The sequence below is a fragment of the Neoarius graeffei genome, chromosome 16 (genome assembly GCF_027579695.1).
Source record: "Neoarius graeffei isolate fNeoGra1 chromosome 16, fNeoGra1.pri, whole genome shotgun sequence".
Lineage (NCBI taxonomy): Eukaryota > Metazoa > Chordata > Actinopteri > Siluriformes > Ariidae > Neoarius > Neoarius graeffei.
The window spans coordinates 55,036,346-55,059,960 of NC_083584.1; the positions used below are offsets into that span (position 1 = coordinate 55,036,346).

The 23,615-nt window shown below is 41.9% G+C and overlaps 1 protein-coding gene across 1 annotated transcript; it reads right to left on the reverse strand.

The window, feature by feature from the left end:
- ptpn23b (protein tyrosine phosphatase, non-receptor type 23, b) lies at positions 1 to 23,615 on the reverse strand. Its single transcript, XM_060943200.1, has 20 exons — positions 23,411 to 23,615; positions 18,429 to 18,503; positions 13,545 to 13,672; positions 13,329 to 13,405; positions 13,182 to 13,231; positions 11,132 to 11,263; positions 10,937 to 11,017; positions 10,724 to 10,843; positions 10,568 to 10,615; positions 10,240 to 10,296; positions 10,107 to 10,165; positions 9,903 to 9,982; positions 5,496 to 5,610; positions 5,196 to 5,261; positions 4,469 to 4,605; positions 4,011 to 4,316; positions 3,038 to 3,192; positions 2,798 to 2,949; positions 2,533 to 2,712; positions 1 to 2,357 (listed from the first exon to the last, which is right to left on the reverse strand). The coding sequence occupies exons 1-20, from the start codon at positions 23,492 to 23,494 to the stop codon at positions 746 to 748; spliced, it is 3,714 nt and encodes a 1,237-aa protein (XP_060799183.1). The 5' UTR covers positions 23,495 to 23,615; the 3' UTR covers positions 1 to 745.

The following is a 23,615-nucleotide window of genomic DNA, read 5'->3' on the forward strand; positions in this document are numbered from 1 at the left end:
CAACATCATAAACTTTATTTGTGCACGGGCTGTTTCATAATAAAGTTTAGAGAAATTAAAAGGAAATATTTAGACAGATCATCAAGGCTCAGAAGGGTAAATGCATCACTATCAAAATTTGGATTGCATTGTGTCCTTATCGTAATTAATGCTGAATGAACCCAGTAACCAAGTTCACACCCTCTTCATTATTACCATCACAAACTATTATCAATAATATAGTGCGATTATAAAGCTCAGGAATAAGAGATTACATAGTCACAACATATATCTCCCTTAAGTGTTTTATGTAGATACAACCTGTATTCATAGATCTTTAGAAAGTAAGCTAAAGTACAGTCAGAACATTTCGTGCCAATGTTTCATCTTAGAGGTTTACATAAGGAATAATGTGGAACATTAACTCACTTATGCACTTAAACAAAATATTTTCTATTGTAATTGTTACGTAATTTCCAAAGAGAGAGTCCAGATCACTAAAAAGAGCACTCTTTCATGACTCCTGTGGGTCTTTCAATTTGCGTGGTCTTTCTCTTAATTCTCTGACGTTTTCTCACACTCCCGGAAGGAGAAAACCTCTCCCGTCCTGTCAGCTGTATTCACACTGTAATTGGCTCTGGATCTACACATTGTGGACTCATTGGTGTTCGTCCCACATTCCATTTTAATATTCTAATTTGATTGGTTAAGATTAGAGACTGCTATTCGCTGACATCACACCAGCTTGGATTATATTTATCTTATTTTATTTAACTTTATCTCCTTCACCGTTAGAAGCTTCTCCCTGGGAACCAATGCTGAGTTTATCCATCTTGTCTTGAATGCAACCATGATTCATCACTCCATGAGATGGATTTATCTGCTGGAATCCCTCTTTATTCAAGGCGATATTGAATGAATTCTCAGAGGATGAAGGCTTCAGGACAGGCCCAGTCTGATTACAGGGTAAGGGGTGAGCTGGAGAAGGTGTAAGTATACCAGTAAGTGCAGGTGGATTTGGATTGTCCATGACTGGGACAGTAATTGGTCCAGAAGATGAGGTATTCTGAGGTGGAATATTTTGGTTTTGGAGGGGATTCACTGCCTGAAACATGGGACTAAATGGAGTAGTGGGCTGTTGAGACACGTTTTGAGCTGGAAGGGGCTGGGCTTGGCTGTGAGGTGTTCCACCCTGAAAATACATGTTACCCCCGGGTAGTGCAATTCTCTGAGGCATAGGAGAGTTATCAGAGGAGTGGTAAGTAAAAGGCATCAGGGGATTTTGGCTGAAAGGTACCTGAGTGGTAGGTTGTGATATAGGTGTTTGTTTGTTAGTATTCTGAAAGGACCCAGGCACTTGTTGAGGTTGAGAAGACGGAATGGAGGGAAGAACATGACCCATTTGAGCTTGGGGCTGGTTTTGTGTAGACTGCCCTGGATAAAACTGGTTTACAGGACCAGGAGGAAATGGTTGTACTTTAGCTTCCCCAGGAAGGGAAGTCTGTGTAACCGAGAGAAGCCCTGGCTGAGTTGGTAAACCAGGCTGGGATTGAGGCCAGTAAGCAGTAGTTGGGATTGGCTGAGAATGGCTCTGAGGTGGCACTGGAGGCTGGAACTGCCCAGGATGGGAGGTTGGCTGGTTTTGCCCAAAAAAGGCAACCCTAGGTGCCTGAGAGGTTATACCATGTCCAGGCTGTTGGGGGAAACCTTGGTACTGTGTTCCTGGAGTCACTTGTTGAGCAGAAGAGGACTGAGGCATGCTAGGTTGCATGTACTGACCCTGTCCACCACACATGAGAACATGTCCAGGCAGACCAGGTCTTGCAGCAGGCTGTCCCATCTCAGGAGACATAGGATAATTTGCTGAAACAATAGGAAAGGGTACATTTGGTGATTTCTGCCAGGGTGCTGGGATATAGCCCTGATGAGGCACTTGTGAAGCATTTTGAGGGTTAATCTGTGGTGGAACTGGCGTCATGCCTCTGGATGGACCAGGCTGGAATTGTTGAGGCACAGCATAACTGGAAGGAGGCTGAATAGGCACCATTGGTTGCGGAACTCCTGAAACTTGGCCATAAGGGGGTTGTTTAGGAGGTGTGTACTGTGGCATTCCCTGGTTTGAAAATGGAGGACTGGCTGCCCCTGGGGGCCACGTGAGGGGGGTTGGTCCATGGGGACCAGTGTTAGGGAGTGGTGGACCTCTAGCTAAGGCCATAGCTGGGGGCAGGGTGTGTAGTTTCTGGGGTACATCCTGTCCAAGGCTAAAGGAAGAAACAGAAGCCTCCATACTGGAGGTGCCAGTTTGAGGACCTGGGGTTTTATTGCCAAGCACTGGTTTCTGAGCAGTAGGTCTAGGAGGAGGCACTTTTGCTACCTCCCTGTGAAAAGAAGGCAGAAATATAAAAACAGTCAAAATGAGTAATGGACACGTAGCAGTGGGGGGAAAAAAGGCTCAGTTTAATTTTATCTTCTATGGATGTATTAAACATGTATTCTTTTTACTCTACAAGAAAGTATCTGCCAGTGCCGTCATCCTAACTGTGGCTTTCTCACCTTTCCAACAAGGCAGTTCTCCCCTCTTTTCTGCTCTGGCAGATGGTCTTAACTTTGTCCAGAAGATTGGATATCTTTTTTTCCAGGTCATGATAGAAACTTTTACCTTCCTCTGCCTTTTTCACCAGGTCCTCATATGCTTCGTACGAAGCCACCATAGACTGTACAGAGCTGTTCCATCTGTAGATCAAGCCATGTGGGTTACAACCATAACTTGTCTATGGATATTCATTCCCAATGACAAATAAAATGCAAAGACACATACTCTTGTTGTGTGACACTGAGGGTCTTTCGGATGGTGGCACACAGCACATTAGCTTCCGTCAAAGCTTTAATAATGTTATCCTGGGCTGTTAGGTTCTGATCAATGTATCCCTTCAATTGACCATATTTCTGCAGTTGCTCCTCAATCAAGGTCTAAGACAGACATTGTCACAAGAATTGGTCAAAAGGCACTCGCGAAATAGAAGTTATTAAATGACATAATTGGTCCTGCAGACAATACCTTTATCTCTGACCGTTCAGTGGTCACGAGAATAGTTGTAATGTCATCTTTCTGAACGAGGTCACGAAGTTCCTTCTCAAATAAGATCCTTTGCTTACGCATCTCATCGACTTTACCACAAATCCGTTTCATTGTCTGCAAGGATGACATGTCCTCTAAGGTACAAGGACAGAGTCACAGACATCCACACTCAAAACATGTATGCAACATACACTACGATAACCACAGACAGATAAACACTCACTGGCCAGTTTAATAGCAACACTCGTCTCTGCACTTATTAGTACAATTATCGAAATCAGCCAATCATGTGATGGCAGCAGCACAGTGCATAAAATCAGGTCAAGAATTTCCAGTCTGGCCATTTTCCTCTGACCTCTCTCATCAACACGGTGTTGGATAATTGTATAAATGAGCAGGTGTACAGGTGTTAAAGTAGCCAGCGAGTGTACCGTACAAATATTCTTAAAAGCATTTGCTTAAAAACATAACTGGAATAGAAAATTAACAATAATAATAATAATAATAATAATAATAAACAACTGCCCAATTCTGCAGTAAATACTGTATAGCTTTTCCTTGGCTGTTTTTTTCTTGTTGTTTATATTTTTCTTGATCAGTTTACTGATTTTGACCAGATCCACTCCATCATCTGAGATGGACACTAAACCATGACAGATCTGCTATACTTCACAGAAACCAGCAGACATGCATCTGCATTATGACATGACAGTTTCTCATGCCACACGCACAAAAAAAACAAAAAACAAACAAAAAAAAAACACCACAATAACAAAACCCATACACATGATTGTCATGATTTTTAGCATTAAAAATTTGTAATACTATTTGAGCACGTGGAGTGCAGGCACACTTCTGGCTTTATTTTCTACTTACCAAAATTATATACTACTTTGTGTATGTGTGTCTCTCTCTCTCTCTCACACACACACACACACACACACACACTCACCCTGACTCAGTTGTGGCTGAGGCAGGCTTTTCCTCAGCTCATCCAGTGGTCCCTGCAGCAGACGCAGGTTTGGGATGTGCTGGTTCATGGCTTTGTGGAGCTCAGTATTGGTTTGACTGGCTACTTGATGTGCGGTCTCATATTTCTTGAATTCCTTTTGGAGTTCCATTAGTTCAGGAGGCCTGGGAGGTGAGCCTTTCTTCCCAACCATATTTTCCAAAGTCTTCTCCCCTGCCTCATCCTCCTCCAGTGCATTACGTATTTCCTCCAGATAAGAACCCACGTCAGTGTACACGCCAGACAAAGCTGTGCAACATACAGCCACATGATCATATACTAAAAGTGAATCATGGCATAATCAGGTGAGTAACTATAACACAAATCCAGAGATATTTCTAACACATTAAGAATATTCACAAGTGTGTATATGTGTGGTGTGTTGTAGATGCTCTACACACCCTGCATGGCTTGCACTAATCTCCTCACTGCATCTGGCTGAACGCTGAGTGATGCACATTTCTCCAACACCACCGAAGGAACAGAGTTGAACATGTCCAAATCCACTGAATCACAGTTCAGTGAGCCCATAAAACTCCTAAAGAATTAAACAAAGGGTTTTAGAATAATCCATATGGGTCACAGGAACTAAATAAAGCTTGTCTTTACTACAGCCTAAAAATGAACAGTACTGGTTTTCACATGAGCAGCGACAGCTGAAGCTTATACTGATGTTGTCTAACTGTAAGGAGTTTATAACAAATGGTTTATTTTATCTTCAAACCACAGCACTTTAAAAAAAAAAAAAAAAAAAAAACACCTCAAATCTCAATTTCTATAGCAACTTGAAGGGCACTCAGTAGTGCCAAACCTCCACCAAGCCACATATTTGGATTTGCATCAAAATCTAAATTAATTGTTCCTTCGCCGATGGCTCAACTTTCCTCAAAATTTCATCAAAAACTGCTCACTACTCTTCGAGTTACGTTGGGAACAGACAAACGGAGGCAAAAACATAACCTCCTCCAACACAGTTTTTCCAGTAAATATTCCTTCATGACGATGAGCACGAACACGTGACTCTCCCAGAAAGCTTTAGCATGATTTACATCATGATCAGTCAGAATAACTTTGTTCTGTGGCCCTTCCCTTGTGCAGATATCAAGACATGGCGTTCAAGTCCCTTACTCTAAAATCTGGTTCTTCTCATCAATCTTCGCCATCACTTCACGAAGCAGTTTAGCTTTCTCCTCGCTAAAAAAAAGAAAAAGACACATTTTGGTAAAGAAAGGACCAATTTTTTAAAAAGCTCTTACTGTATATTCTGTCTTTACTACAAAATTAAAACCATAATCTGACTGCACTAAGTAATGAAACCCATTATGTAAATAAAATATTTCACAGTTGATGGTGAAATAAATAAATAAATAAATAAATAAATGATGGAGTAGGAAAGGTAACGCTTTTGATTCATCCTCTGAAAGTGACCTGTAAACTGATGAAGCCTCATGAGCTGCCATAGGAATCAATTTGGAGAAGAGGTCAGGACCAGTGGTGTTGGGGTCAACTGGGGTGACAGGGAGGGGCTTTACCAGAGGAGCACCTACACCAAAAAGAGGCCAAATGATCACAAATAGGACCCAAGGTCATCAACAGTTGACACACTTTTTTTTTTAAATTTCAAACAAAACACTGGGTGATCCACTCCAACTTCTATAAACAAACAAATAACCTTAGTTGATAACAGCTAAAAGAAACAAACGATATCAATTACCCTGTCCACACTAGGGATTTTGTACCGATACGATACTACTTTCGTACCGCAACACCTGTCCACACTAGCAACTATACCGCTACTGTAGTGGTATGAAACCCACAAATGTATGGGTTTCGTACCGGTACAGTATCGGTACTGTAGCGCTTCGCTGTAGTGTGGACAGATAAAGCGGTTCTGTATCGATACAAATATAATACGCATGCGCAAACGAAACGACCGTGGAGTTACATGGAGCAAAGAAAGGGGGGAGGGAGGGGGAAAGAGGGAGGAAGAAAGGAGGAAGAGGGGAAAAGGGAGAGAAAGGAAGGGGAAGAGAAGGGAAGAGGGAGAAAGTGAGGGGGGAGAAAGGGAGATTCGTTTTCTTTGTTTCTTTCTCAACTGCCTCGCGCGTTTTATACAATTCGACTGAATAAATGACCACCAGAAATACAGACTATACATTGACAACAAAAAGCACACACACGTCGTTTCATCTGCCATATTCTCGGAAGGAAGTTACTCGGTAACCACGGAAACGTTTCGCGCACGCGCATTTCAACTACCGTGAAAGAAAACCGCAAACATTTCTCGCTAGTGTGGACAGATGCACTAAACTGTACCGGTATACTTTGTATCGATACAGTTATACCACTATCGTACCGGTATATATGTGAACACAGCAAATATGTGGTCATTGTTCCCCAAAAAAGTTAAACATTCACAATCCAGGGGGGAAAATAAGAACACCCTTCTTACTTCCACAGTCATTAAGAGGGTAATTAACAGGCAGGTGTTACTAATGAAATGCACAAGATTAGTTAATAAGTGTGATGACCTCTATAAAAGCAGACCATTAAGCAGTTCGGTGTTCTAGAGCAGTTAGGTGTGTGTCTACATCATGCCAAGAAGAAAGGACCTCAACCAGGACCTCAGAGAAGCAATCGTTGCTGTTCATCAATCTGGGAAGGGTTCTAAGGCCATCTCCAAACAATTTAAAATTCACCATCTTTACAAATGAAGAGTGTTCAAGACAGTTGCCAATCTCACCAGGAGTGAATATCTCAGCAAACTCAGTCCAAGGTCAGAGTGTTTAATGTTCAGATATATAAAGAAAAACACAAGAGCTACAGCATGTGACCTACAGGCCTCTGTAAGCACATTAATTGTTTATGTTCATGACAACACGATCAGAAAAAGACTGAACAAGTATGGCTTTCATGGAAGGGTGGCTAGGAGACAGCCCCTTCTCTCCAAAAAGAATATGGAGCACAACTTAGGTTTGCAAAATTACATGTGAACAAACCAAAAATATTCTGGAATAATATCCTTTGGGCTGAAGAGACAAGGTGGAGATGTCTGGTCATCATGCACAGTGCCATGTCTGGTGAAAACCAAACAGAGCACATCACCACAAACATCTCATACCAACTGTAAAGCATGGTGATGGAGGGGTGATGGTTTGGTCTTGTTCTGCAGCCACAAGACCTTGGAAACATATAGTCATTGAGACAACAATAGAGGTCACTTTATAGCAGAATATTCTTAAGACAAATGTGAGACCATCTGTCCAGAAGCTTAAACTCGGCTATAATTGGGTCATGCAACAGGACCAAGATCCAGAATACACCAGCAAATCGACATCTGAATGGCTAAAGAAGAAACAAATCAAGGTATTGGAACGGCCACGTCAAAGTCCAGATCTCAACCGCACTGAGATGCTGTGGTGGGATCTGTGCATAAATGAATGTTCTCAAACATCAATGAACTGAATCAATGTTGTAAAGAAGAGTTGGACAAAATTTCTCGAACACAACATGAGAGACTGATAAACTCCTGCAGAAAACATTTACTTCCAAGTTGTTGCTGCTGAAGATGGTTCTACATGTTACTGAATTATAGGGCATACTTTTTTCCCCCACCTGGTTTCTGAATGTTGGTTTACTTTTTGGGAAGAAATGACTGCATATGGAAACCTGTTGTTTTTGTGGTCACTAAAGGTTACTCGTTTGTTTATAGAGGTTGCTGAGGACCACACAAGTATTATTTAGGCCCTAATAACTAAAAACAAAGAACTGAAAGAGGGTGCACTTTCTGTTTCCCATGACTACAGCTGCAAGCAGCGATTGACGGGCCCAAGCACCAAGGGTGCACCAATGCCAGTTTCATAGGAAAGTGTTGGCATGTGGATGTTATATTGAGTTTGTACTTTGAGCCACATGGAATAGCGTACAGTGGAATTACACAACATGACATTTGATAACTGAAATCTCTTGCTTGAGCAGCAGGCATCACCACAAGATGTACAGTGAAATTACGCTACACTTCCTGTTTGTGCGGTGTAGTACGTTACTCCTGAGATCCCACACATGCTTTGTAAGCTCTTTGAGGACCAAGACTTCAGCAGTCAGATGAAACACCCAGATGATGTGAAGGAAAACAGCTGCTCTTATATTTGGGGCTAATCAGGATCATGTCATTGATGACGGGTACATCATAATTACTACTGAACACGAGTTTGAAGGTGATTGGTTAACTCTGAGAGCCATTATATAAAAGGTGCACATACTTATGTGACCAGGTTACTGCAAGTTTTGTCTTTAATGTGTTGGATCGCATTAAAGGTGAGAAAAGAGCCAACATGATTATCGTGGTTTCAGCTTTTACATTATAAAAACCTGCAATTTTAACAGGGGTGTGTAAACTTTTTATATCCACCGGAACGGGCACGTCTGTATCAGTTAAAGGTCTGATGACACGAACATGACTCTATGCAATTTCTTAAATAAACTATACAACGTGGCAAACATGTTAGATTTCTGTTATAATTACGTGAAAAGAAGCTGTTGTTACGCAAATATCCAACTTTTAATTGCACAGCGCAAGAAAACTGGGTCCGTGGCTCGCGGCCATGTTGTGACGTCAGCAGGAGAACACGCTGTGGTTCACTGGCTGTTCTACTCTGGTTCTACTCAATGGAAATGGCGCATGAAAACGCCGGTGAACTCTCTAGTGCTAGCTCTTCCTCTTCTGGGAGTCTAGAATTGTGTTGATCTCTTCCGAATAGAATCTATGATAGTCTACCCTCTTTACCCTTTGCCTCTTGTTGCTAGGCGGCAGTTACATGAAAGCCGCAAGCTTTCACAAGCAAATACATGACTGATATCACGCCGACTTTATGATTACATTTATGATTATCATGTAGAATCTATAGCTCTACGTACCTTTATCTTATGTCGTTTCACAACACATGTTCTGACAGGAGGACTGTCTTTGGATCCGGCATAGCTATTAGTAGACCCCCTCCGGAATACTGGCAGTGTTGCCAGATTGGGAGGATTCCCGCCCAGTTGGGCGGTTTCAAGTGCATTTTCGTGGGTTTTGAGCATATTTTGGGCTGGAAAACTTCAGCGGTATCTGGCAACACATACTGCTGACATTTTCCAGCCCAAAATATGTTCAAAACCCACCAAAATGCACTTGAAACCGCCCAACTGGGCGGGAAACCTCCCAATCTGGCAACACTGTGTAGGCACTGCTGATGGTAGTAACACACGTTTGTGCTGAACTGCACACCCAAGAGATTCTTTTAAGCTGGGAAGGGTGTCAAAACAATCCAAATCGAAGTGTTCAGAGCACAGGACGGATGTTGGTGAGGGCTCCCACTTGTCATGAGTGCGCCTGACTTGCCTCACCCACTTCGCATGCAGCTCGGGATCTCTGGGAAACTTGAATAAACTTACCCCATCCTTGTGGGTTTTGGAGCAAAAGCAACACAATGCGAAGGCATAATAACTAATATAAAATGTATAATAATAATAATAATAATAATAATAATAATAATAATGACAAACTGAACACCTGTCGCATCAACAACAAACTGGTAAGTTAAGAGGAAGGTTCTTTCGCTGACGTCATATAGCTCCTCCTCCTCCTCCGTCTCCTGGGTGCTGCAGCCCCGTCAAATTTGCCCAAATAGCCGCGTTTTTTATCATAACTTGTAAAATAGGCGCCTTCGTGAATTAATATATGGATCATCGGGAATTACTTTTTATGTTATAAAACATCGCCAAAGATGTCAAAAACGTGTCATCAGCACTAAGTTTAATAAAAATTTTAATAAGCAGTAATCTCTGATCTACCTTTCACTGCAGCCAGTGTGTCCAGACTGGGAACCGATTCATGGTAGATAAAGTCGTTGTCCTTCTTGGTGGAGTTAAATCTACAGCAACAGACGCAAAGAAGAGCGACATCTTAAACTTACAAATCATCATCTCTGATGTACAAAAAAAACCTTTCCCTTTTGTGATCGTTATACATGGGTTCATATACCGTACAAATCTTACTTTCCACCAATGATGTCCATGGTGAATTTCAGAGCTTCCTGTACCGAGTCCGGCTGACCCTGCAGCAGAAAAGCTCATGTTGATCGTGCAAAAAATGGACGTGGAAAGTATTTTTGTGATGAAGTGATCTTACCTTGCTTAGCTTAATAGCTTCATTAAGTTTGTGTAGAGAGCTTTGGAAGTACGCAACCTATTGGGGAGGGGATGGGGGGGGTGTAAGTAAGTAAATTACCGTAAGTAAGTAAATAAATATTTTCACGTATTTAATAAACACTCAATGTTATGCTCTTAAATTCTCAGCCTTACCCAAATCTCTCATATAAAATCATAAAGAAAATAATATATAGATATGCATGGTAAAAAGATCGTATTCAAATTACTGAAAAGACACGTTACAAAGCTAACTCTGTGAACGATAATTTTGTTTTTGTTGTCTTGACTTACAAATAAACAACACTTACAGCTTCACCGTACTTCTGCTGCTCCTCAGAGTGCTTGCCCATGTGTAGCTATAAGAGCAAAAACAACTCCATGGCTCACCGCATTTAATACACAGTGCGTTTTTTTTTTTTTTTAAACAACTTGTGAAAAATGTTAGAGGTGTTACTCCCACTCACGTGTGTAATTGCACTGAAATAGCTGACTTTCATACAGAGGAGTTTCCTCCACTCCTTTTTCCCAGACACACAGTCTGAGCTCTCCAACACTCGTATACACTCCCTGTAGTAGTCACACACCTGCAGGCAGAAAGGTGTCGAGAGAGTGAGAGAGCCACCCAAAGAGGAACAGACACACAAATATACACAAGAAACGTCAACACGCTCTCGCACCTGGGCGCAAACGCGTGCGGTCAAGAAGCTCTTCCTGTTGTCCAACAGTGTTTTTTCTAGGAGGCACTCCTGAGCCTGACCCTATCAAGACACACAACCGGATAAAAGAGAGCAATTAACTAGGGTTAGATTTAATAATACCTAAAATATATTGCAATAATATTATGAGTTTTAAATTTTGTGCATGTTCCTCACAAGCATGAGACTGATGTTGATGGACAATGCTTGGTGGCTGAGATCAGAGCTGTAGGCAGAGTTGTAATGATCTCGGATGTGCGCGAATGCTCCTGCAGCGCACTGGAAATGAGTGCAGGACGTCTTCATCCCCTACAAAACACACACCTGAGTGAGAAAATACACACAGCTAGGTGCAGAAGGTACCTACACCTATAATGTATAGTTCACTTCCATTTGATCAGTGGAAAGGCAAAACGAAAAGGTGACAGTGTTACACTTGTTGCCCCTTAAAGGTACAGTCAGTGATTTTCTTTCAACTGTGTTAAAGGAACAGTCCACCGTACTTCCATAATGAAATATGCTCTTATCTGAATTGAGACGAGCTGCTCCGTACCTCTCCGAGCTTTGCACGATCTCCCAGTCAGTCAGACGCAGTCAGACGCGCTGTCACTCCTGTTAGCAATGCAGCTAGGCTCAGTATGGCCAATGGTATTTTTTGGGGCTGTAGTTAGATGCGACCAAACTCTTCCGCGTTTTTCCTGTTTACATAGGTTTATATGACCAGTGATGTGAAATAAGTTCAGTTACACAAATTGAAACGTAGCGATTTTCTATGCTATGGAAAGTCCGCACTATAATGACAGGCGTATTAACACCTTCTGCGCGCTTCGGCAGCGCATTGATATCTGAGCTCCGTATCAACGCGCTGTCGAAGCGCGCAGAAGGTGTTAGTACGCCTGTCATTATAGTGCGGACTTTCCATAGCATAGAAAATCGCTACGTTTCAATAGTCTAACTGAACTTGTTTCATATCACTGGTCATATAAACCTATGTAAACAGGAAAAACGCGGAAGAGTTTGGTCGCATCTAACTACAGCCCCAAAAAATACCATTGGCCATGCTGAGCCTAGCTACATTGCTAACAGGAGTGACAGCGCGTCTGACTGCGTCTGACTGACTGGGAGGTCGCGCAAAGCTCGGACAGGTACGGAGCAGCTCGTCTCAATTCAGATAAGAGCATATTTCATTATGGAAGTATGGTGGACTGTTCCTTTAAAACAAGACTGCTCTGAGAGCACAACATCCCCTGCTAGCAATTATGCCATGACTCTGGTAAAACGTGACTGAACTGAATGAAATTGCAATATGCGTATTGCTGACATATAACAAAGAATCCTGTCAAGTTTCTTGAAACTCTTCCTCTCTCTCGAAAATCGAGAGAGGAGTTGATTTCAGAAGGTGGAGCATCCTTCCCGGGACAGACACTGCCAATGACATAATCCCCCTTCGGGCCTTTCAGCCAGCGGGGAATAAAAATTGTGAGGGAAGTTGATTTCAGAAAGCAAGCGTACCTTGATGAAATTGCCAAAGTACAAGTTTGTTAATAATCAAGGGCATAACTCTGGTAAAGTTTGCCCAAATTAAATGAAATTTCAATATGTGTATAACTGTCATATAACAAAGCCTCCTGCCAAGTTTGGTGAAATTCCTCCACAAATTGTGAGAGGAGTTGATTTCAGAAGAACGTACACCCTCATGAAATTGTCAAAGTACAAGTTATTTAATCAAGGGTCAAAACTCTGGTCAAATTTTCACAAACAAAATTAAATCGCAATATGCGTATTACCGTCATATAACAAGGCCTTTTGCCAAGCTTCGAGAAATTCGTTCAAAAATTGTGAGAGGAGTTGATGTCAGAAGGCGAGCGCACCTTCATGAAATTGTGAAAGTACAAGGTTGTTAATCAAGGGCCACAACTCTGGTAAAATGCGACCAAATTAAACAAAATTACAATATGTGTACTACTGACATACAACAATGCCTTTTGCCAAGTTTCGTGAAATTCCTCCAAAAACTGCGAGAGGAGTTGATTTCAGAAGGTGAGCACCCTTCCTGGGACGGACGGGCAGACGGAAATCACCACAACATAATCCCCCCTTCAGGCCTTTCAGCCAGCAGGGGATAAAAACTGAAACCTAACTATCTTCCTTCCAGAATTACTCATTGAGCCCAACTTTAATTGGGGAAAGGATCAGACTGTGTGTGTGTGTGTGTGTGTTTTCTCACTTCTTCAGAGACTCGATTATCCATGGCTCCCAGATAAGAATGTAAAGCACCTTCAAGGGGGGGGAAACAAAACAAAACCCATCAGTTTGTGGTCTGTTCCCCACCCGGAGGTGTGCGACAGAACACGTAGACGTACGTGTGTCTCACCAAGGTTATAAAGGACACAGGCCTGCTCATAGCTGATGTCTTCATGAGTGACTTGCTTTCCTGAAAAGATGTCAATCCTGTGAAGAACAACAGAAAGAGCAACAGTAAAGGAAAAGGGCAACACTATGGGATAGAACATTCATAATGAAGGCAATGGACAGCAGACAGACAGACATGACATTCTCGCAATTAATTTCTTTTTCTTATTTGACTTGCCATGTCACCGGTGCAGCTGCCTCCTGTCCCTTTGCCATTGGAACACGACTCTGCAGGAAGTACAGCTGTCCAAAGTATTTTCTTAGTGTGTTGCAGCCCTCAAAGTCCCTTGGGACATTTACTACATTCTAGGTTAGAGAGAGAGAGAGAGAGAGAGAGAGAGAGAGAGAGAGAATAACGACGCACACTTCGCCACCACCATGTGATCATTACTATAATATTAATGCACTATAGGTCAAGTGATATACCAGCTCAGACGTGCTCTTTAACAGATTTCAAATAAAAAGGATCCGTTATGCTGTAAAGGGAGATTTTGTTGTGATGGTTTGTGGTCACTTTTTCTCTTTGAGGGAAGAGTTTGATCAGCTCTATTATATAATGAAACATTTCTATCCTAATGGGAGTAATCTCTTCCAGGATGGCAATGTTCCCATCCACAAGGTACGAGAGTTCACTGTAGGGTCTCATGAATGTGGGAATCTGTAAATGGCGGCACGGTGATGCAGTGGTTAGCACGGTCACCTCACACTGAGAAGGTTCCGGGTTTGAACCTCATGGTCTACGGAGTTAGGGGTGTGGAGTTTGCATGTTCTCCCTGTGTTTGCATGGGTTTTCTGTGTGCTCCAGTTTCCCCCACAATCCAAAGACATGCAGTTAGGCTAACTGGCTACTCTAAATTGCCCATGTGTATGAATGGTTGGGTGGAACTGCTCTATGTCCTCGACGTCTATCCTGGGTAGCTCTCCTGAGCTAACTAACAAATCTGCAGTAAAATCTACGGCTGACATACGAGAAAAACGAATGAGGAAGTGAGGGAGTGAGTGAATGAACTTATGAACTGCTTACTCTCAGATCCTAATGGGGCTCAAAAAATCACTGCTTTATTAAACATGGGCACACTTGAGAAGACTAGGAGTGAGCAATACACAGCCCTCTCCAAAAGTAATGAAACAGCAAGGTCAGTTCTAGTGTCTCTTGCTCTACACTGAAGACATTTGGGTTTGAGATTCAAAGATGAATATGAGACAATAAATCAGAATTTTAGCTTCCACTTCCTAATATGTACATGTAAATTTGTTAAACAACTTAGAACATGACACTTTTTTTTTTTTTAAACCTACCAATTTTTCAAATGATCAAAAATATTGGAACACACGCCTGGCAGCTGTTTCTTGTTGTCCAGATGGTACCCTGTTAGATTGACTGTTTAAAAGATTAACAGCTCCAAATGTCTACTCTTGGTTTGAGCTCTGGCTTTCACCTGTGAAGACTGGACTTCTTGTTATAAAGGATAAACCATCATGAAGACCAGAGAGCTGACTATTCCAATACTTTTGGAGGGGATGGTGTGATGAGTTTAGATTGTGATGATTAAAATCCCCCATGATCTGTTTTACAGAGAGAGCACATGCATACTACACATTTTGTCAGTTGCGCTGAAGACACTCAGACATAGCATCCCAAGATATTTTCTGAATGAGACTTTAGTCTATTCACTAATGTACCTGACACTTTCTTACAGACACAAACAAATAATAGCTAAAGGTAGGCAGTTTCTTCGCTTATGCAGCCTTAGACATCATGTGAAACTGAAGGTGTCAACTGTTCTTGAGTAGAAACTGTTCTTAACAACTGCATTCTTTAAGCAACTCAAGGAAGAACATCCACATCCACCTTAAGGCTACGTTTACATTAGACCATATCTGTCTCATTTTCTTCGCGGATGCACTGTCCGTTTACATTAAACCGCCTGGAAACGGGAATCCGCCAGCGTCTACGTATTCAATCCAGATCGTGTCAGCTCTGGTGCTGTGTAAACATTCAGAATACGCGGATACGCTGTGCTGAGCTCTAGCTGGCGTCTCATTGGACAACGTCACTGTGACATCCACCTTCCTGATTCGCTGGCGTTGGTCATGTGACGCGACTGCTGAAAAACGGCGCGGACTTCCGCCTTGTATCACCTTTCATTAAAGAGTATAAAAGTATGAAAATACTGCAAATACTGATGCAAATACTGCCCATTGTGTAGTTATGATTGTCTTTAGGCTTGCCATCCTTCCACTTGCAAGTGGTAAGTGATATGCGCTGGGATCACACACACAGCGGCTCAGTCCCGAATCACAGCTTGTTCACTTCACTCGCGTGCTCTGTGAGCTGCGCAAGGCCGGAGTGCGCACCCTCCAGAGAACACTCGCTGTTCAGGGCGGAGTGATTTGGAGCGCAGGATGCCTGCGGAGCCGAGCGTATCCGTGTATTGGTATTGCTGTGTGCACGCAAATCGTGTATTGGTGTTGCTGTGTGCACACTAATCATTTTAAAAACGTTAATCTGATGATCCGCTGATACGGTCTAATGTTAACATGGGCTTAGTGTGTCCATTTGGGACCATCCACAGAAATCTCATGGTGAACTGTAGGCTGCCTACAGTGGTGCTTTAAAGTTTGTGAACCCTTTGGAATTTTCTATATTTCTGCATAAATATGACCTAAAACATCATCAGATTTTCACACAAGTCCTAAAAGTAGATAAAGAGAACCCAGTTAAACAAATGAGACAAAAATATTATACTTGTTCATTTATTTATTGAGGAAAATGATCCAATATTACATATCTGTGAGTGGCAAAAGTACGTGAACCTCTACGATTAGCAGTTAATTTGAAGGTGAAATTAGAGTCAGGTGTTTTCAATCAATGGGATGACAATCAGGTGTGAGTGGGCACCCTCTTTTATTTAAAGAACAGGGATCTATCAAAGTCTGAGCTTCACAACACATTTGTGGAAGTGTATCATGGCACAAACAAAGGAGATTTCTGAGGACCTCAGAAAAAGCGTTGTTGATGCTCATCAGGCTGGAAAAGGTTACAAAACCATCTCTAAAGAGTTTGGACTCCACCAATCCACAGTCAGACAGATGGTGTACAAATGGAGGAAATTCAAGACCATTGTTACCCTCCCCAGGAGTGGTCGACCAACAAAGATCACTCCAAGAGCAAGGCGTGTAATAGTCGGCGAGGTCACAAAAGACCCCAGGGTAACTTCTAAGCAACTGAAGGCCTCTCTCACATTGGCTAATGTTCATGAGTCCACCATCAGGAGAACACTGAACAACAATGGTGTGCATGGCAGGGCTGCAAGGAGAAAGCCACTGTTCTCCAAAAAGAACATTGCTGCTCGTCTGCAGTTTGCTAAAGATCATGTGGACAAGCCAGAAGGCTATTGGAAAAATGTTCTGTGGATGGATGAGACCAAAATAGAACTTTTTGGTTTAAATGAGAAGCGTTATGTTTGGAGAAAGGAAAACACTGCATTCCAGCATAAGAACCTTATCCCATCTGTGAAACATGGTGGTGGTAGTATCATGGTTGGGCCTGTTTTGCTGCATCTGGGCCAGGACGGCTTGCCATCATTGCTGGAACAATGAATTCTGAATTATACCAGCGAATTCTAAAGGAAAATGTCAGGACATCTATCCATGAACTGAATCTCAAGAGAAGGTGGGTCATGCAGCAAGACAATGACCCTAAGCACACAAGTTGTTCCACCAAAGAATGGTTAAAGAAGAATAAAAGTTAATGTTTTGGAATGCCCAAGTCAAAGTCCTGATCTTAATCCAATGGAAATGTTGTGGAAGGACCTGAAGCGAGCAGTGCATGTGAGGAAACCCACCAACATCCCAGAGTTGAAGCTGTACTGTATGGAGGAATGGGCTAAAATTCCTCCAAGCCGGTGTGCAGGACTGATCAACAGTTACCAGAAACATTTAGTTGCAGTTATTGCTGCACAAGGGGGTCACACCAGATACTGAAAGCAAAGGTTCACATACTTTTGCCACTCATAGATATGCAATATTGGATCATTTTCCTCAATAAATAAAAGTATAATATTTTTGTCTCATTTGTTTAACTGGGTTCTCTTTATCTACTTTTAGTACTTGTGTGAAAATCTGATGTTTTAGGTCATATTTATGCAGAAATATAAAAAATTCTAAAGGGTTCAGAAACTTTCAAGCACCATTGTACATTGGCCACTTTACACAACAGACATGGCGTAAACAATAGCCGTTTGCAAGATTAACCAACTCAAAAGAACACGCACTAAAGAATGTGCTGAGAGACCGATAACACGGAGTGCATGTGAACAGCACTGAAGCCAGAAACACTGCTGAAGAGGCATTCCTCAGGAGAAAACAGGTATGTCGGAAAGAGATCACTGATGCGGTGACATTTTACCTGATGAAAGGATATAATACCCATCAAAACAACGCAAATGAGAGATTTAACCATTTATAACTTCTGAAAAATCACCGATTCTCCTCACAACTATTTTCCTCTCCCTGCCGTTCCTCAGCTGTACACAATTGTACAATATGCAATTAAAAGCACACACACACAAAAAGTGAAATAAATGTAAAACCAACTCTGCGAACGTATTCAGTATTTAAACCCTCACTCACCTGTCAATCACTTTTCCATTTACTGAACTTTTAAATACTGAAACGTTCATAGACTGACAGTATATTTTTATTTAACATTTTTACATATACTGTCCAAGCTTGATTGCTTTTAATTAGAAATAATTTGTTTATATTAAGTTGGAACATGAACTTTATTAAGTTTTTTTTTGCAAAGGTACTTTGACCAAAGGTGTGCCAGTTATCCTTTTTCTTTGACGTGATGCTTCCTTGTATTTATTCACTGGGGAAATTAATTAGTTTGGTTGCTTTTTCAGTAAAATGGTGGAACATATGATATTTTTGCCAGATTGCCCACCCTTACATGAAAAGGTAAACCTGCTGAGCCTATAGACAAGATTAGACAGTATTAAGTGTAAAACAAATATATGGTGTGTTACAACATTTAATTAAAACACATTAAACTCACCTGACGAAGCTGTTCAAGTTTTCTCAGCACTTCACTGTAGTTCTCTGGGCTTTCACCATAGTTCCTCTTAATGTACTGTGAACAAAGGGCACATGAACAGTACAGTACACTGGAAAACCGAGTATTTTACTGACACTCGTGGCAGTCGATTGTGATATGAGAAATTTTAGGATGTCTAAAGCTGTATGTGGAGGAAAGACGGCATTGAGATTGTGAAAAGAACGCCAATTTCTGATCATGCTCCCCAGGCTGGAATGATTACTTATCAGGTTGTGGTAGATCCAGCCAACCTTACCCTGAACTTATACCATCATACTGATTGTAAGTACGAACGACTTATGACAGGGAAACATAACTGTTAGGGAAATGTGGGCTACAGTAAGTCACTGGTACTTAATGGAGATGAAGCATATTAAACCTGGCATGCAGTGATGAAAGTAGTTGTGTTTAGAGCAGGTGAACATCGAGGCCTAAAAACTAAGCAGTGATGGAGTGATAAGTGGATCGAGCAGCACACTACAACACTGCATAGTGCTCCATACTAGTACTAATATATCTCAAACATTGAGAATATCATGAAAAAGTTCAATGTTTCCATCAGTTATTTAAGAAAGTGAAAATTTAATATATTCTAGACTCATTACATGTAAACTAAAATGTTTCAAGAACTGCTCCATCTTAATTTTGATAATTGTGGCCTATAGTGCCAAAAAAAAAAATTTCATTTCAAGTTCGAGTAAAATTTTAGATAGATAGATAGATAGATAGATAGATAGATAGATAGATAGATAGATAGATAGATAGATAACACAGACTTCTGAAATGCTGAGAATTTTAAGATGTGCCATTTGGCCAAATTTCATTTGACCATTTTCCATAAACATTTATGTCACATACAGAATTTCAATTGCCTCTGTAACCAGTGTTCCAATTCTGCTGAAATTTTCAAGTTTTGCCACAAAGAAAGTGTGTTTACCTTGCTTGGATCATTGACGAACCTAGGTAAGGTGAATTTTAGAAACATTGAGTATATACCATCTTCTTATTTGAAGCAGAACAGCCTTCTTGTTGCTTCATTCAGATGCCTGGATAACGTGCACTAGGTCCCAGTAAGCTCTCACTCCCTGTGATTTGTGAACTTTAGGGTATTAGGAAATCAAAAAGTATAGTACTGGGTACATACAAGGATGTTTCTATTTTACCCCTTGTGCAACATAATTGGGACCAAAAGAATCACCAGGGCCATACGCAACCACAATCATGGGGAAGACTGCTGACTTGACAGTTGTCCAGAAGATGATCATCAACACCATCCACAAGGAGGGTAAGCCACAGAAGGTCATTGCTGAAAAGGCTGGCTGGAAAAGGTGCACAAGCAACAGGGATGGCTATAGCCTTGACAGGATTGCCAAGAAAAGTTGATTCAAGAACTTGGGAGAGCTTCACAAGGAGTGGACTGAGGCTGGTGTCAATGCATCAAGAGCCACTACACAGAGACGTCTTCAGGAAAGGGGCTACAACTGTCGCATTCCTAATATCAAGCCACTCTTGAACCAGAGACAATGTCAGAAGCATCTTACCTGGGCTAAGGGGACAAAGAACTGGACTGTTGCTCAGTGGTCCAAAATCCTCTTTTCAGATGAAAGTAAATTTTACATTTCATTTGGAAATTAAAGCTCTAGAGTCTGGAGGAAGAGCGGAGAGGGACAGAATCCAAGGTGGTTGAAGTCCAGTGTGAAGTTTCCGCAGTCTGTGATGATTTTCAGTGCCATGTCATCTGCTGGTGTTGGTTCACTGTGTTTTATCAAGTCCAAAGTCAATGCAGCACCTACCAGGAGACTTTACAGCACTTCATGCTTCCATCTACTGACAAGCTTTATGGAAATACCAATTTCCTTTTCCAGCAGGACTTCGCACCTGATCACAGTGCCAAAACTACTACCAAGTGGTTTGCTAACCATGATATTACTGCGCTTGACTGGCTAGTCAACTCTCCTGACCTGAACCCCATAGAGAATCTCTGGGCTATTGTCAAGAGGAAGATGAGAAACACCCGACCCAAAAACACAGACGAGTTGAAGGCCACTATCAAAGGAACCTAGGCTTCAATAACACCTCAGCAGTGCCACAGGCTGATCGCCTCCATGCCATGCCGCATTGATGCAGTAATTTGTGGTAAAGGAGCCTCTACCAAGTATTGAGTTGATCGAGTACATGAACATGCTTTTAAGAAGTTGGACATTTCTGTATTGTAAATCCTTTTTTGATTGATCTTGGGAAATATTCTAATAATTTGAGATACTGAAGTTCTGATTTTCATGAGCTATAAGCCATCTTCTTCTTTTGGCTGCTCCCGATTAGGGGTCGCCACAGCAGATCTTTCGTCTCCATCGCTCCCTGTCTTCCGCATCCTTCTCTACCACACCTGCCACTTTCATGTCTTCTCTTACCACATCCATGTATCTCCTCTTTGGCCTTCCTCGTTTTCATCTGCCTGGCAGCTCCATCCAACATGCTCTGCATCTCTTCTCAGGATGTGCCCATACCATCTCAGTCTCATCTCTCTTAGCTTAATTCCCAAGCTCTCCACATGTGCTGTCCCTCTGATGTGCTCGTTCCTTATCCTGTCCAACCTCGTGACTCCCATCGCAAACCTTAACATCCTCAACTTCGCCACCTCCAACTTTGCCTCCTGTCTCTTCATTAAGGGTACGGTCTCCAATCCATACATCACGGCTGGTCTCACTACTGTCTTCTCCATCTTACCTTTCACTTTGGCTGGGACTTTCCTATCACAAATGACTCCCGAAATCCTTCTCCAACTGCTCCACCCTGCCTGCACTCGCTTTCTCACCTCACTATCGCGGCCCCCATTTTCCTGCACAGGTACTTGAATTCACCAACTTTCTTTACGTCTACTCCTTGCATCTTCACTACACTCTCATCCCCATTCTCACTGGTGCACATGTATTCTGTTTTGCTACTGCTCACCTTCATTCCGATGTATACCTTCATCTCTCCAAACCCAACTCAACCTCCTTTCTACTTTCACCACATATCGCAAGATCATCCGTAAACATCATGTTCCACGGTGACTCTTGCCTCGCTTCGTCCGTAAAGCTATCCATCACTATGGCAAACATGAGCTATAAGCCATAATCGGCGAAATTACAACAAAAAGGCTTGCAATACTTCGCTATATATGTGTAATGAATACAGAATATGTGGAAGTTTACAACCCCGATTCCAAAAAAGTTGGGACAAAGTACAAATTGTAAATCATAACAGAATGCAATGATGTGGAAGTCTGCAAAATTCCATATTTTATTCAGAATAGAACATAGATGACATATCAAATGTTTAAACTGAGAAAGTGCATCATTTAAAGAGAAAAATTAGGTGATTTTAAATTTCATGACAACACCACATCTCAAAAAAGTTGGGACAAGGCCATGTTTACCACTGTGAGACATCCCCTTTTCTCTTTACAACAGTCTGTAAACGTCTGGGGACTGAGGAGACAAGTTGCTCAAGTTTAGGGATAGGAACGTTAACCCATTCTTGTCTAATGTAGGATTCTAGTTGTTCAACTAACTGTCTTAAGTCTTTTTTGTCGTATCTTCCATTTTATGATACACCAAATGTTTTCTATGGGTGAAAGATCTGGACTGCAGGCTGGCCAGTTCAGTACCCGGACCCTTCTTCTACGCAGCCATGATGCTGTAATTGATGCAGTATGTGGTTTGGCATTGTCATGTTGGAAAATGCAAGGTCTTCCCTGAAAGAGACATCGTCTGGATGGGAGCATACGTTGCTCTAGAACCTGGATATACCTTTCAGCATTGATGGTGTCTTTCCAGATGTGTAAGCTGCCCATGCCACACGCACTAATGCAACCCCATACCATCAGAGATGCAGGCTTCTGAACTGAGCGCTGATAACAACTTGGGCCGTCCTTCTCCTCTTTAGTCCGAATGACACGGCGTCCCTGATTTCCATAAAGAACTTCAAATTTTGATTCGTCTGACCACAGAACAGTTTTCCACTTTGCCACAGTCCATTTTAAATGAGCCTTGGCCCAGAGAAGACGTCTGCACTTCTGGATCATGTTTAGATACGGCTTCTTCTTTGAACTATAGAGTTTTAGCTGGCAACGGCAGATGGCACGGTGAATTGTGTTCACAGATAATGTTCTCTGGAAATATTCCTGAGCCCATTTTGTGATTTCCAATACAGAAGCATGCCTGTATGTGATGCAGTGCTGTCTAAGGGCCCGAAGATCACGGGCACCCAGTATGGTTTTCCGGCCTTGACCCTTACGCACAGAGATTCTTCCAGATTCTCTGAATCTTTTGATGATATTATGCACTGTAGATGATGATATGTTCAAACTCTTTACAATTTTACACTGTCGAACTCCTTTCTGATATTGCTCCACTATTTGTCGGTGCAGAATTAGGGGGATTGGTGATCCTCTTCCCATCTTTACTTCTGAGAGCCGCTGCCACTCCAAGATGCTCTTTTTATACCCAGTCATGTTAATGACCTATTGCCAATTGACCTAATGAGTTGCAATTTGGTCCTCCAGCTGTTCCTTTCTTGTACCTTTAACTTTTCCAGCCTCTTATTGCCCCTGTCTTAACTTTTTTGGAATCGGGGTTGTACATTTTTTGGATTAAAAAAATATATATCACACAAAGAAACAAAAACCCTGAACTTTTTCACGATTTTCTAAGTGTTTGAGATGCAGTAGAACACCACCCAGTGAGACACTACCTGGTTCCTGGAACACACTACACAATGGTATTTATGACGCAGAACCAGTCTGTCCCAGTCCAGGGAAACGCGTTAACTGCTTCCTGTTTGTGTTGTGGATTTGGATGCTGGAATTTTTCACACAGCTGTATCAAAAACACATTCTAGAACATACTGTAACCAGTAACTCATCAGCCGGTCCAGTAGTGTTACCTGTCCGAACTCACCTGAGCAACTCCGGGACTGAAGTGAAAATCTCCAGCTTCTTTCAGCTCCAACCAAATCATCGGCATCCGCGGCACTGCCTCCATCCCTCACCTCACTCACACTGTCCTCACATGCACATCACAAAATAAAAACACCCATCTAAAGCAGTTGTTTTGATCCGAAACTCTCAGTACCTGTCCTACTTCCGCTCTGTCAACTTTTCGA